We start from the raw sequence: 15,142 nt of genomic DNA on the forward strand, positions 1-15,142 counted from the left end.
AGGAGACTCATATTCCTCTTCAGTTAGAGAAAAGAACTCATATCTCTAATATTCTATCATATATATCTGTGTGATATCTACCACGCAATAGGCTCTTCCCACTCTCTATCTTCTAGACCGTATCGTATCATGGCTTCTCTCTCCCTCGGTCCTAGAGACACAAGTACACTTCTGACCCTCCGCGGTCCAGGAACGTCTTTGCAGCTATGCACGTTCAAGTCTTCCTCTTCGGCTTCCATAATTCTCCGTGCGACTCTTCCAGACAGGCGGCTGCTCCAAACGCCCTCTTGGGCCTGGTTGGACATCAACAAGGAGATTGCTCTCCGACGTATGGCAGGATCGCGGCACCACGCGACCGTCATGAACAAAACTGGTACAGCTCCAATATCGAGGTGAAATATTGGGGCGGCTTGTGTTTCTTCGAAGGTCAAAACTCGACTGGCGCAATTTACCAACTCCTCGAATTCGCTGGTATAGCTGTCAAGGCTGAGCACGTATTGTTGGTTTTCTTTTTTCTCCCAAGGTAGGACGATGTTGAAGTACCGGCGGTGTAGATCTATGAGGGCAAGAGACCTCTGCTCGCTAGGAGTGAATGTGGTTTCACCACGGGAGCTAATGAATCTGTCAAGAGCTTGGGACCACTTAGAGAACATAGCGACGAGCGCAGAACTTGTTCTTTCTGCCAACTGTAATGCCAATATGGCATTGAGAGCTTCCCTGGCTTCCCGTAGGGAATTGAATGCATAGTTGGTGTTGAACGGCGTCAATTGGCAGCCGGAAATAAATTTGAGGCAAATTTCGGGCCTCATATCACCCACCAGCTAAGGACGGAATGTTAAAATAGTCGCATTTACATCGGCTGATATACTTACCAAAGCTACCTGCAGAGCTAGCCGCGTGAACAAGGTTCGCATATGGTCGTGAATATCATTTAAATCGGTCGCTTGGCTATGCTGCACGTCGAGCACTTGATACTGGCTCATCATCCGGAGGCCATCCTTGAATAACCGAATTGCTGTTCCAGTATGTCCTTGCAGGATCTGTTTATAGTGAGCAGCCCGGTGATACAAGTCGACATGGAGGTTACACTTACCTCAATGCAAATGAAGACTAAACATGACACTAAATGGACATGCGACAGCGATCTGTGAGAATCTCGTAGTTCCTTGATGGATAAATTGTAATACTTCAGTGCAAAAGGAATGTTATTTCCAGGCACTCCATTTACGTAATCCTCGTGGTATGCCGAGAATGAAACCAGTGCGTGGGAAATGCTGGGCTCGGACTGGGCAACCTGTAGTATGCTGATCCCCCAGAACTCATCGGGGAAGAAGGATGTCAATTGTGACAGGGTACGCTCCATAAAGAATTGCATAGACCGCGCTTCCTGGGAGTTTCTGTATCCGTATGTAACGGCTTGTATTTGCGACTGGACCTGTGATGGCTGCTCTAAGGTTGTTTCTCCATAGCCATCACAGGTGCGGCCGGTTGACGTGCCTATCACAACCATCAGCTTTACCTAGGCTAGCATTCAAAGCATAACTTACACCTTGTGCATGCGGGTCGTGCTTCATCGCATTTGACACGACGGACTAGATGATGTAAGCAACCTGTGCTGATCTTGATATCTGGGGGCTCACTTCTGCGTTGCCCGTTAGTACTTGGCTCTCACAAATCTCTGGCCTCGACTCACTTGCAGGTCAGGCAGCCAGACCGACTCCTCTGTGCTCTGGCACGCACGCGCTGCCCCGGCTTCACTCTCGTCATTGGCACGCTTTGCTTGTTGATAGGATCATGTAGAATACTCGGCCGTGTGTTCCGTGTGTTGCACGGGCTCGGCTCATTTCATATGCCAGCTAGCACGGACTGAGGGTCCGGTGGAGATGCCCAGACGAGCGAGCCAATTACCTATCGTTGAGCGATTTCAAATCAAGAGCGAGAAACAGTCTATACCCTCATGAGATTAGTCTTCTGCGCCAAATATCGGGCACTAAGAATTGTTGAACTTGCTAGTTTGATAAACAGGATGGCATTTGTATTAACATAACAAGAACGAAATAAAATGTCTTCAATAATAGCTGACGGGGCAAATATTAGTTTATGAAAATGCTACCGATGTTTTTGAAACCAAAGCCTTTGCTTCATTTTCAAGCATGCTACTATCAATGTTTCTTCCTATCAGATTCCAATGCACTGAGCACAGCCCATATCTACCTGTTCCCGCCGGTCTAGCGATGCGCCGGCAGTCTTCACAGTGAAGAGCAAGCTTGATATATGAAACATCTCCGATCAAGTCTCTTTCGTCTGGAGAGACGGGCTGGACATCGACCAGAGACGTCGCAAGATCCCATAGGTTCAACAGGACTGCACGAGAAAGTATCCTGTCGCTTGCATCATCGAGATCTTGTTCCAGTGGCTCTCCGAAAAACACCTTTACCATGCCCTGGCTAATAGATAATGGCCAGCGATGCCGTAGCAATATTTTCAGAAACAGAAGTATAACGGTTTCTTTGTGCAGTGGAACAGACCCTCCTGCCTCTAAGCACTTCAACAGTGAGCGTTCAACAATCTGTATGTCACTTGCTTTTGCTGCCTGCATGGTACCTAGAAACGCAAGAGTATTGTCCAGCTGTTGCTGAAGATCGGCATAATGACTCTGATATGAATTGCTGAAGAATCCAAATAGGTCATCATCATGAAAGGCCGATCTCTGTGGTGAAACAAGTCGTTCTGCTACGAAGACTTTCATACGCTCTGTGTCAATCAAAGCCCCTTCAATCAAAATGTCAAAGAATGATCTCCCCAGGCGCGTCTTCGAAGAAAGGATCAATTCCATTTGGAACCGTTTGTCGCGATTGAAGCGACGCAATCTTTCGACTGACGAGCCAGTGCCGAGTTCTCCAGCCAAGACGGCGAAAGGATAAAGGTATGGTTGTTCATGTCGCCGATAGCCAGTCTCAAGAAGCTGACACATTTCTTCCCTTAAGGAATAATCGGCTTTCCGTGGACATGTACAGTTCCGGAGCGCCTCGTTTCTGCCTAGAGGGGGAAAATACGAAATTCCACTGGCAACCGCTGCCCTCAGTTCTCGAACAACATCAACGTGGTTTAGCTGCAGGCCTGCACGACTGACAACGATTTTCACACATTTTGTGATTCTTACTCACGGCCATTCTGTTTATGACAACCGAAAGGTAACCGTGAAGACGACGATTCGCTAGCCTTCTGTAATCCTCCACAAGCAGCATGAACACACGACAAGCAAGGCCTGCGTTGTCCTTTTGAATCGCGTACATGAAAACGTGGCACAGGTCCCTCAGTGTGGATGCATTCATGAGCCTTCCATCCTCATCTGTCTCGCGGGATACGGCGGTTTCTCGGTACGAATCAAACCCAGGGCCAAATAGGAGGACATCATTGCCAATGATCTCGCTGACACCCTTTGTCCAGGCTGGCTCAAACCATGGCTCACCCTGCGAGTATTGACGCGGTCTTCGCAGAATCTGGCCTAGTAATCTCCATGTAGCCTCTGTCTTGACCGAGTCGATATAAAGCTGATGTTTAAACCAGTGTTCGCAGGCATATTCGTAGAACGTGTATCCCTTTGTGCCCTGAGCAGGACCGAAACTATGCATGGGGATTGAAGAGGATGAGGTGTCGGTCCATTGAACCTTGCCAAGGCGGGACTTTCTTGACCGCGAAGCCAAAACGGTTTGTCGCGTGAGTCGCCCAATTAGGGACCCGATGTTACCTCCCACCGCAGTTTGCATTGTCTGCTCAGCCAGTCCGCCAATGTCAATACTCATCTGCGAAGAGTCTTTATTGAAGCTTTTTGTGAATCCTACTGCTCTCTGGAAGTTATCAAGGCTGATATATGTGACGCATAGTTCGCCCATGAATTGATCGCATTTGTCTGCGTTGAGATGAAAGTCCTTGAAGTCTGCCGAGCCTGGGGTGAGAAGATATTTCTCGATCGAGTGGTGGCTAAAGTGAACAGTATCTGACTCTTCCACGCATATAAGATTCTCGCACCATGTAGGTAGGCGATCTATGCCACTAACAAGATCGTCCTGGTCAAGCGTCTGCTGTCCAATCTCGACAGAGAGAGCCTCGCGAAGTTGATCAAGGGTTAATGGCTCAAAGGACCCTTGGATAAGCGTGAATGCTTTCTGAACGATTGCTGTGTTGTTTTTCTTCGCTGCTACACGGCGAAGAGCACGGTCAAATGTGGCCGGGAGGTCGACCGGGATGTCTTGCAGTGCCTGTCTGATGTCCTTATCAGACTTCCGGGAGCAGATGTCATCAATCGTGAGGAAAACCCATAAGAACCTCGCGCATTATTAGACACTTCTGTCATGATCTGCTAAGAGTATATACTCACATTCCCTTTTCCTTTTGATGTATCACTTCAATGATCTGATTCACCAGCTCTGGATCACTGACTATAAGCTCGCTGGCTTCAATTTTGTTTCTGATGATATCCTCCGTATATAACCGGATATCTGAGCTCGTGGATTTCAATCCAGTGTAGAGGCGAATGGTCTGAGGCAGGATTCGGTCAATTTCGCTCGCGCATGTTTCCCGGGATGATAGCAGAAGCTTTACTCGGTGGGGCTCTGGCAACTGGTCAAAGGTATCGCTAAGGAACTTCAACAGTCCTATCTGTCTTGCGACATCGACCTCGTCTAAACCATCAATTACAATAAACCAATCGTCTAGGTTCTTGGCTGCGGTAGTATAAAGTAATCTCAGTGACTCAACAGAGAACATCGACGATTGAGCTTGCTCTAGACAACCATCCAGCTCAGATATGGCACTTGAGTCCAAGGTTTGGATCAAAAGGGACGCCAAAAGCTGCTGGATGCAAGACCGTATAACTGTCGAGGCAGAAAGGCTTTTCCTGTCGTCAAAACGAAGGAAAAAAAAAGAGGTGAATTGGCCAGATACTGGAGTACGGCACAGCCGTTCTATAATTGAGGATCTATGGCTACTTAGAAAGCTTTCAAAACTAGCAGTATTAGTAGACTTACGCTAGGGTTGTCTTTCCAGATCCGACTATAGGTCTTGTTAGATAAAGAACGTCGTACATACAATCGTCATCCTTGACTTACTTTTGCCTGTGATATGGAGGACAACTGTTTTTCTGGCGTTAATCCAGTCTTGATATTCAGGTGTTAGAAAGCACCATTCAGCTGTGCCCATGTGCCGTTTGTTTCGCGTGCTGTTAAATGTTGGCATGAAATTATAAGAGGTTAGCTCATTGATCAGTCTCCTTCGCTTCTTGTCTGGAAGATTGTTAGTTTAGTTCGTGGCGAGACTGTGCATAGACTTACCTCTGCCATGCTTTTCCTTTAGATCTTGCAAGTCTTTCATGGCAGTGCTATGCTCTGTTGCCCATGCAGAGAGTTGCTGCCTATGACCTGAAGCCTTCTGCCTCTCCTCCGTCTGTTGCCGCTGCTCATGGAAATCAGCTTGCGCTTTAGCCAACTCAACCTCGTTTTGCGCATTCTCGGCTTTTGTCTTGACGTTTTCGACATAGCTTCGAATCTCAGTCTGAAATGAGCAGGTGATGGCTCTCCAGACTTGAGTGGTGAATGCTTGAAGGACGGGAATTAGCTTCAGAGTAATGAAGATGGTTTTGGTTTCCATACTGGATTGACGGATGAGGTAAATGACCCTTTCACAGCAGAGAATCACCGACGTGTGGAATTGGCAAATTGAATCATTCAAGCGGGTCGAGTCTTGGAAAAGTATCTGGTAGTGGCCAAGTCTGGAATATAGAGAGCCGAAACCTTGCAGTAATTCAACGAAGGATTGGAATTGGGATAGGAAGTTTGCAAGAAACTAAGACAGAATAGTTAGGCGACAGACAGGAAATGGTGAGTGTTAAGAGTATATACCATAAATGTCAATTTGATTGAGCCCCAGATGATTGCGCTGATATCAGGATTGGATTGAATATATGTATCGATAACGGGAGTGAATTGCTGAATGATTTGTAGAAATGATGTAAGCCGCGAAGCTATGCTTTTACCTCTCCGCTTTCCACTCTGCTGCATATCCAGCTCCGCTGTGAACACAATGATCGACTGAGCATCATGCGGCAGGTTTCTCAAGTCCTGCAAGCGTTTGCGATCGTCATCCGTCAATGCAGCTTGGAAGCGAGCGACTGCATTTTCGAGTTCAGTGATAGCAACACTTCTGGTGGACTGAGTACAGTCGCCGGCTGAGGATGCAGCACGCGATGGATGCCATGTCTGATGAGGAATCATGGTCTACCATAATAATAGCATTGACCCTAGTATTAGTTGCCGATGGCAAGTTTTTGGGCCAAAGGCGCCTTGGGCTTTCAGAGCCTGATCTGAGACCTCACGTGCCACCACAGTCAGAATAACTGAAGTAGAGAGTTTAATTGGATGACTTCTTCGCAAGGCATATTTGGCTTTTAGTGACGTATTTTGCAGAAGGTGGCTTGATAGTGCTCTGGGATTGGATGCTTTATGCAACACAGCAAGGATAGGCGCCATTTTCCATTCGTTCTCTGTGTTGCTGAATTTCAAGCCAAGCCACGAAATTTATTGTTTTTGTCGCTCGCTTTTGACAATTATAAAACCACAGTCTTAATCTACACCCCGTAGTGTATGTAGGGCGCCCAATCAGCTGAGCCAAGGTTATTGTCTGTATCACCAATCAAAGATGCGTCTCTGACTGAACGCGATAGAGATCCTTTAGCGGCGTCGTGTCCATCGGAATCCGGAGCAGTTCTTACACTCTTGCTAGTCTCATGCTTCTCTATCCACCTTCTCCTCAACTCACGAGTTGCCCTGTGCAGCCCGCGGCAGATAGACTCATCCGATATATCGGAGTCGAGCAGCTCCTGATACGTCATCTGTGCCATCTCAACAGAAATATCATCTTGTACGTTCCACAGCGTACCAATTACATGCCTGAACCCGGCGATTTGGAACGCGCTGATGAGGTTGATGTTCTCATCGAATGATGTCTCATCTTTGATCTGGCCAGTGCCACATGCCGATAGGTATGCAAGGAAGGGTGACCTTTGTCGAAGATTCATATCTAAGAGGTCAGAAACCTTGAGTGAATTTTCCTTCCAGTCTTCTAGTAAGAGGCAACTCTTCGATGGGTCTTCTGTATGAGCGAGGCCGTGGCCAGCAAAGTGGAAGATCTTGCAGTCCGGCAGATATCGAATGACCTCCTCCTTGGTGCGGGTGGGTATAATTGACTCGAGTTTCATAGAGTGGACTATGCCGTCTATCAATTTCACCTCTCCATTGGCGAAAGTAAGCGTGTCGTGGCCAGGTGTATGCTCCATTGCAACAAGTAGTGCCTGATCAGAGCCAGGCGACTGGGATGAGTCTCGACGGCCACGAATTATGTTGCGGATCGAAGACCCGTATGACGATATAACTCTATCCAGTACTGCTTTGGAACCTTGTTGTCTATGGTAACCTGCTGCGTGAAGCGGAAGCTGAACTAAAGGACCGGTTGGAATCCACCAGACATGTGGCCATGCATCTGTCGGCGGAGGTCCAGTAAAACCTAGCATGCTGAGTATGGGGCTCATGACGGCATCCCAGAGCCACTCGAGAGTCTGCGAACTTGCGAGAGTCCAAGGCTTTACCTTTTGCTCAAGTTCCTCCAGAGTTATGCTGGGTAGCTCCAATGTATGAACTTGGCTGTCCGCGACAATAAGAGCATCGCAGCGAAGGCTACTGACATTGATCACCACGATCGGGCCGCGTTCTGAAGCACCGCAGATCTCATCTTCCGTGTGAGAGAGCAAGAAGTCTTCAAACCCAGGCAAACTACGGATTTCAGCAGCCAACTCCGTGAACTCCTTGGCAGCAGCATGTCGTCTGTTAATCGAGGCTTGCGACTGCGTATCTGCGGCTCTATCATGCTCGGCACGCCGGTCCAGTTCAGCTTGCAAAGTGCGATATCTCTCCGCTAGTCCCGGGTGCTCCTTCGCCAAATCTTGCACGTCGCTGCGCATGTCCTGGAGTGATGATCCAATGATACCCCGACCTTGTTCCAGTAGCTGCAAGGCTGTCATGGGGGATCGACCCGCTTGTAACGCAGCTGCAGCGGCGTCGGAGGCTAGCCCAACTACTTGACTGAGTACGTACTGTCTGTCCTGATTCTCGTGGGACCATGATACGAGTTTGGGGATGAGGTTTACAGCGATTTTCGCAGTATCATAGAGCTGCTGACTATCTGAACAGTTCGAAAGAATTGCTTGGCCTGCTGTGATCCGATCTTCCGTCGCTGAGGGCTCGTGGTGAAGAGCTCGGTCGTAGTTTGTGATTGACAAGTCTAGGTCATGTTCGTCTCCGGTTGCGGTATAACGATCCAAATAATGGTTGCCAAGGCTGTTTAGCCACGCTGCACTGAGCGCATGGTCCTCTGACATCAGACCCAACGCTTCCTCGGCGTTGCGAATGGCTTCTTCTAGATCGTCAAGATCTCCCGTGTACTTGTATCGATCGCCCAGCTGATTACCTAGAACGTTCAAATAGTCTGCTCTCTCAGAGTGGTCCACTGGCATTATCTTTAACGCTTTCCTCTCAAGTTCGATAGCCTCATCGACATCATCCAGATCCTCCGTTCTTGAAAATCGATCACCCAGTTTTATTGCGAGGTTATACAGTCGCTCAGGCTTCTCAGGGTCCAGATCCAACGACTGTCTGGCGCAGTCAATAGCTTCGTCAATGTCGGCAACATCATTTGTTCTCAGATACTTATCACCCAGACGGTTCCCTAGATTTGTCAAGGTGAAAACTTCCTCATCCTCATCACCATTCGGCGTTAGTTTGAGTGCCAATCTCTCTAGCCGTATCGCCTCTTCAAGGTCTGCCATCCCTTCAGTCTTGAGGTATTGGCAGCCGAAAAGTCGTCCCAGACAACGTAGCCATTTGGGTTTCCAATTGGCCTCGGGAACCAAGGCCAGTGCTTCGTTAGCTACCAAAAAGGCCTCCTCGAGGTGATGTTCATCTTCGGTTCTTTCATGCAGAATACAAAGATAGTTAGCTTTCTTGATCATCCACTCCACCCTCCCTACATCCGTATCTGAGGAATTGGTGATCTGCCGATGAAGCCTAACGCACTCCTCCAAATCCTGTACCTCGCTGGTCCATGTATACCGGTTGTACAAGGCTTGGATCAGTTTCTTTGCGCTCAGGTTCCCTGGCTTCAGTTCAACGACCTTTCGAAAGATCTCGATACTCTCATCCAAGTTGGCGATTTCCCCTGTTACTTCTGCCCTCTTGTCAAGCTTTGCGCCTAAAACAAACAACCAGGCCGCCATCAGTGAACTATTGGTGGGGTCTGTGGCGTCAATCGAGAGTCTTTGGTAGCGAATGACCTCATCAAGATCAGCAATGTCTTCCGTCTCCTCGTACTTTTCTTCGAACAGAAACTCAAGTCTTCTGAGGAATACAGTCTTTCGCGGATCGCCGTCTGAGGTAAGATCCAACGCCTGGATCCCAAGCTCTATGGATTCCTTCAGATCATCGAGATAGTCTGTCTCTGCAAACCTATCGCTGAGTTCATTGCTAAGTAGATGTAATTGAAGGGCTTTGTTTTGACGATCCTTAGGCTCCGTTAATGCCAATATCTCCCTTCGCAGCTCAATAGACCGATTGAAATACTCTCCGTGGCCCCTGGTTGCGAATTCTTCTCTGAGTTGTTTGATGCGACCGGTTAACATGGAAATCCTCGCTTCGTTGTCTTGAGTGCTTGTCTCTGGCTTCTTCTCCGGGTCATTAATCGCTTGCACAGAATCCATGTTCTCAAGGATATTAGCTGAGGTCCGTAGGGTTATAGAAGACGTCACACTAGGCGCTTTAGATTTTGGCGGAAAGGATTATAAAAACAGATAAACCTTTTAAGCTTAAACTCTTGGCTACGTTGCAAGTTCAGAAATTATGAACAAGGTACTAAGTACGCACTGCTGATCGAAATGAACTCAAAAGGCACTATTACAATGCATCTAGGCAGCCAAGGCACTCGCCGGCATTGACATTTAGGCTATTACGCATGAGCTGATACCGTCTACCATTCTGTTAGACAAGGCCTCCAGCAGGTCGATCACATTATCTTGGCGATAACCATCTATACATATTTTAGGCTTACTACAGGCTTGGTAAGCGAGCCACTGGCTTTCACATTAAGATAGACAAGGGTGATTACGGAATCGAAGGCCTCCAAACAGGCAGCAGCCAAAAGATAGCGAATAGTTGCTGTGTCTTAGCAGTTGTGTAACCACCTGCAGAATGTCATCACCACTAAAAAGAAGAGCCCTACCCTCCAATAATTCCGATAAGGCGGAAGAATATTAATCGCTGATTCGACGCAGAAACCTCGCCGACCAACCATCAATTCTAATAGGTGGAAAAATGCTCACGGTGCATTGTAGTCGCCTCTCTATTATTGCGCGGCAGCTCCCTTAGATTTTGCTGGTGATCTGTTGCCTACCTATTCTTTGTATTACTTGAGGCCGACTGGGTCGCAAGACGGTTGAGCCGCATTCCCTTCTGGGCTCTAAAAATCCTAGCTTCTGGGCTCAGCCTCCACTACTTTAAATCTTGGATCTACTGCTAGTACTGTATTGGCCTAGGTAGCTACCTCAATTGGCCCCTCAGCTCCAGTAGCAGCGAATCTGTTTGAGTTTACCTCCACCACATTCACCATGGGAGATGCGTCAGAGGATCAGAAGGCTCCAATCGAGTCAACGTACATTGTGTCCCCCAGCATCCCATAGCGCCACTGACCGTCGCACAGGCAGCAGGGTGTGCCTGAAGTACAGGTGATTGATGGAGGTCGCCCCTCGATCAGAAGCTTTGCTACGGCACGTCACTCCTATATAAGGCCCCTACTAAACTGATATCTCGTAGACTACAAAACTCAGGCCGAACGATATAGTCAGAGTACTCTCAAATGGATCGACATACACAGTATCGGAAGTGAGAGGGGGAAAGTATATCCTCTGCGATGATAGCGGCAAAGAGGTTATGCAGGGGCGCGAGTATGATGAAAGCGAGTTGGAATTGGTTGATGACCCTTTTTAAGCCCTGTTCTAGGGCGGCATGTACCTTGGGTAGCAATATGTTAGTTAGTAGAAGTCCAAACTACGAAATTGTGCGTTATCCAAGCCCCCTTATTTCCAGTACTCCTCATCCTTCCCCCAGTACTCAACTGCTTAATGAGGTCAGAGAGAATATCTGCGCTTGCAGAAGAGTTCCTGAAATTCGACTTGACATCCAGTCCTGGTAAAACCATTGCCGGAAAAGAAACCGGCTTGTCTGTGATAAAAACCTTGATGACATCTCGAGCCTGGCCCTGCAAACTTAGATGGCTTGGAACTGTCATCTTTAATTTCATCTCCTTCATGCCGAGGTTTGGGCCATGAGGTGGTGGGACAAGGATATAGTCGCCTCCTCCTGAAGCTGATATCAGGTTGCTTACAGCCCAAGAAGGAGAAAAGTCAAAGACGGCCATGTATAGAGGGTGGGTCGCATGGTTCTCGATAGTGAATCCAAAGGTCTCACCGTCTAAAATTTTAAACATTCCATTTGTGGAGGAGTCCACTACTGGCTTGAGCGTGTACTTTGCTCTGAGCTCTGTAGATGGAAGTAAATTGGACAAGCCCTCGAAGAACTTGAACGTTGCGGTATGCTGAAGCGCCTCCATCATTTTGGGAAACGAATCGTCTAAGCTAGCGTCGAGTGTTGGTAGCTGAAGCATGCTCCCTTGAGCTTCACCGACAATTTCGTATTTGTTCAATTTGTTGATGTTCAGTTCAAACATACAAAGACCCCTTTCTTCTTTGTCTGTAATAGTCTCGAAGTAACGTAACACCTTTGGCTTATCTTCCAGCTTTGTATTTCGTACCAACTCTGCTGGAAGCCATACCTGCATGCGTTGAGAAGAAACAGTCGATAACTGAGTGGCATTCAAGGTCCCTAGATCTTTCATGCTAAAGGGGAAGGCTGGTGGCGTTGCTTTTCTAGCTTGAGCAATTGTCAATTCGGATTCGAAAGCCCAAACATTAGAGACTCTGAACTTGACCCTTGAATGAGAATTCCGACTGGAGGTAGCTGAAAGACTGTTCTGAACAGTGAACTCGTCTCCGATTGAGATACCATGGACTCGTCCCGCCTTTATAAAAATCCTTGAACCTTCTATCTTGCATACCGGCAAGGAAGTGAGCGAGACTGGGGCTAGAAGTGTCTCAAAGAAGGAGAGGTGAGTATTGCCGTATCGCATTGGCGTCTGACTACAGCCTGACGCTTGCATCAGAGAAACAACCGTTTCGTGGAGCGATTGGTGCGACACAGCCTCATTCACTTTTGCCAAGGTCGTAAGGGCTTCGAGAAGGTGATAAGTGAGGGCGCCTCGTTTCTGGGTCTTGTTGACAAGAACTTCCATGGCCTTTTCGTGGGGACCACAAGCCGTGATTACTGTGTAGCCCTCGGGATTGACAAGCCAATCTCTACCAATGCTTGCATCGCGACCGGGGATTCCTAGGGCGTCTTTGCATTCTTGCTCTTGTTCAGCTCTGTCAGAATCCAGTGACGGGTCGTATACCATAGCCCGTACTCGATCGCCTCGACTGACGGCACCTGAGAAGCAGCAGTCCAGCGCGACAGTGACAACGAAACCTTTGTCGACCATTCTCTTGAGAGCTTGTGCTAAAAAGCGCCCGCGAAAGTAACTAGCACCATGTTCACCATTTTCATAAAGGACAAGACCTAGCTCGCCGAAACCAGTTTCGCCAACGTTGCCATCCGATGGTAATTGAGTACCGTGCCCTGAGAAGTGGATGTAGACGTGATCGCCGGGTTTCGCAGAATCAATGATTAAGCGAAGCTGTTTCAGAACATTTGCCCTGGTTGGCCTCTCATCGGGCGTCTCTGGTGGATCTTTAGTGGATTGATGATCCTTCGGTACAGTGGCTGTGAGCACGGATGTGTGAATTGCCGTAGCGCTGTGCTGCTCCAGATAGGCCCTGATGTCGCTAACGTCGTCGACACTGCCATTAAGGTGTTGATCTTTTGGGTAATAATTGATTCCAATCATGAGCGCCCAGCGCGCTGAGGACTCGTTAGTGGCTGCCATTCAAATGATTCCGAGAGATCACGATAGGAGCGTCTTTGTGTATGGACTGATTGAAAAGGACGAGAAGTTGGACCGTTGGATGATAAGCATTGATAGTCATGCAAGTCCCGGTATTATTGGGGCTGAGCGCACGCCCAGGTGACGCCTCAGCGGACGGGCCGAGCCTATGAGCTTGGGGTCGCAAAGAGGCAGCTCGAGACACTAAAAAGTACAACTTCAATCACAAATGCACTTTCTTGCAGCGTTTCAACCTTCTGAACAGTGTGGAAATTATTAGCTTTCTCCAGATACTTCGACCTTCTTACAATATCAGAGTTACCAGACTTTGGACAGTAATACAACAAGCTTTCCAAGAAGAACCATGTCTTCAACTACTTCCGATATCGAATTGGGCCAGTGCAGCACTACGCAATTGTCGAGGTTAGGTGCAAACGGCAGAACCTGGAGGCTCAAGTGGCCAAATCTGACATGGCCATCATCTGCCTGTTTCTCAGTTCCGTTGTTACCTTTTTGGAACAAGAGTGCTCCGGTAATGCAATTACCGCAAAGTAAGCAAGGCTGTCAATGAATTGCTTATAAGCGAGGCTAACAGCTCCCAAGTCGAGGACTACCCCAAGGGATACCCGCAGTTTTCGTCGTTAATATCTTCACACGAGTCCTTTTTCGTTGCACGAAGGTTCCTAAATGTTCGTGCACGGCTACTACTACTCAAACAAAACCGTGTTGTCGCACTCGAGAGTAAGCTGCACAAGATTGATAGAGATGAAGACAGGCCACTGTTTCTGGGCAGTTGTCAGCGGGATCAAAATACAGACCGAGCAAAGGTTGTTGCAGAGCTCGATGAAGCTCTGGAGGATCTAGGTGAGATTGTCCCTAATAGGCTTGAAGTTCAACTAACACGCCTAGACAAGTTCCTATTGAGAAGTCGACAGATCTCAGAACTCGAACAAGCTGATCCTCAAGCTGTGACGAATTTGCAGAATTGGGTCAATGGCACCGGATCTATCGCACGAGCAGAAAGCAGATTCTTGAATTACCCGCTGCAAGAGCTCCTGAGTACCAGTCCCCGAGACGAATCTGCCATGATAGGACTAGAGAACAACGTGGCTGAGAACCTGCTACGTTTGCGAGATTACTTCTTCCCAGTATTTCAGCCCTTGCTGTACTCATTCGATATTCCATAATACTAATTTAGTTTACAGAGCTACTCACCTAAAGTCTCAAGAGACACTGCCCATATTTACATCCCTGCAAGATCATCTGCGGCTCTCATCTCCCGCGCCTTGATGATCCCGATAGTTGTCATCATGCTGCTGGCGCCCGTTATTCTTTGTTCTTACCTAAGTAGCACATCATCACGGCTGTTTGCTGTTGGTGGTGCGACAGTATTCTTCGTTGCGATGATTTCCAGTGGCACGAGAATGAAGAGTCAAGAACTGATTATCGCGGGAGCAACGTAAGCTAGACTTTATATATTTTCTGAAGTTCCTGCTAATGCTTATAGATACGCCACTGTTCTTACAGTTTTTCTATCGGAATCTTCGGTCTTGCCAGGGTAAAAGCGTTATGTTGCAGTCGCTATTGAAGCGCCAGGCGAATTCTTCCATTGAATTGTTGATCAGCTTGTGCCATATTGGGTTGTCCTATACAAGGAGAAGTATTCACCGGGGAGAATTTTATAATGGAAACTGTCTTGCTCACTACCAGCGCGTGTAATGTGCCGATATATAATACTGGGCAGACGAAGCTTCTCAACATCACCCTGGGCACCTAGATTACAATTCTCCATGCGAGTACTCTACTGTACCTGGAAGAACGGCACGGAGAGTTCCGTGCGGGTAAGTGGGACATATCGTGTTAGCTAGAAATGCGTAGAAACCGAAACCGAAAGTCAAAAACCCCACAACAATAAGGTGCTGACACGTAAATACGTGCATCTCCAACTTCACCTAAACTTATCTCGGAGACATTTCGTGGACAAAGGTTGCATCGCTTTTTCTTTCGG

The 15,142-nt window shown here is 47.8% G+C and overlaps 4 protein-coding genes; 1 reads left to right on the plus strand and 3 right to left on the minus strand.

Annotated features, from left to right (window-relative positions):
• Positions 1-77: 77 nt before the first annotated feature.
• Positions 78-6,272, minus strand: FFUJ_11049 (uncharacterized protein; the record flags this gene model as incomplete). XM_023569902.1 has 11 exons in its annotated part: positions 78-821; positions 873-1,040; positions 1,094-1,497; positions 1,548-1,592; positions 2,215-3,112; positions 3,168-4,329; positions 4,382-4,981; positions 5,031-5,055; positions 5,112-5,285; positions 5,334-5,844; positions 5,901-6,272. The coding sequence occupies 11 exons, from the start codon at positions 6,270-6,272 to the stop codon at positions 78-80; spliced, it is 5,103 nt and encodes a 1,700-aa protein (XP_023437053.1).
• A 353-nt stretch (positions 6,273-6,625) lies between these two features.
• Positions 6,626-9,805, minus strand: FFUJ_11050 (uncharacterized protein; the record flags this gene model as incomplete). Its single annotated transcript, XM_023569903.1, has 1 exon — positions 6,626-9,805. One exon carries the CDS (start codon positions 9,803-9,805, stop codon positions 6,626-6,628), a length of 3,180 nt encoding a protein of 1,059 aa, XP_023437054.1.
• Positions 9,806-11,127: 1,322 nt separating this feature from the next.
• Positions 11,128-13,137, minus strand: FFUJ_14409 (uncharacterized protein; the record flags this gene model as incomplete). The annotated part of the gene is made up of 1 exon (XM_023569904.1): positions 11,128-13,137. The coding sequence occupies one exon, from the start codon at positions 13,135-13,137 to the stop codon at positions 11,128-11,130; it is 2,010 nt and encodes a 669-aa protein (XP_023437055.1).
• A 361-nt stretch (positions 13,138-13,498) lies between these two features.
• Positions 13,499-14,696, plus strand: FFUJ_11051 (uncharacterized protein; the record flags this gene model as incomplete). XM_023569905.1 has 5 exons in its annotated part: positions 13,499-13,685; positions 13,738-13,998; positions 14,044-14,282; positions 14,340-14,593; positions 14,642-14,696. 5 exons carry the CDS (start codon positions 13,499-13,501, stop codon positions 14,694-14,696), a joined length of 996 nt encoding a protein of 331 aa, XP_023437056.1.
• Positions 14,697-15,142: the final 446 nt, after the last annotated feature.

Source organism: Fusarium fujikuroi, chromosome FFUJ_chr10, assembly GCF_900079805.1.
Source record: "Fusarium fujikuroi IMI 58289 draft genome, chromosome FFUJ_chr10".
NCBI classification, from domain to species: Eukaryota; Fungi; Ascomycota; class Sordariomycetes; order Hypocreales; family Nectriaceae; genus Fusarium; species Fusarium fujikuroi.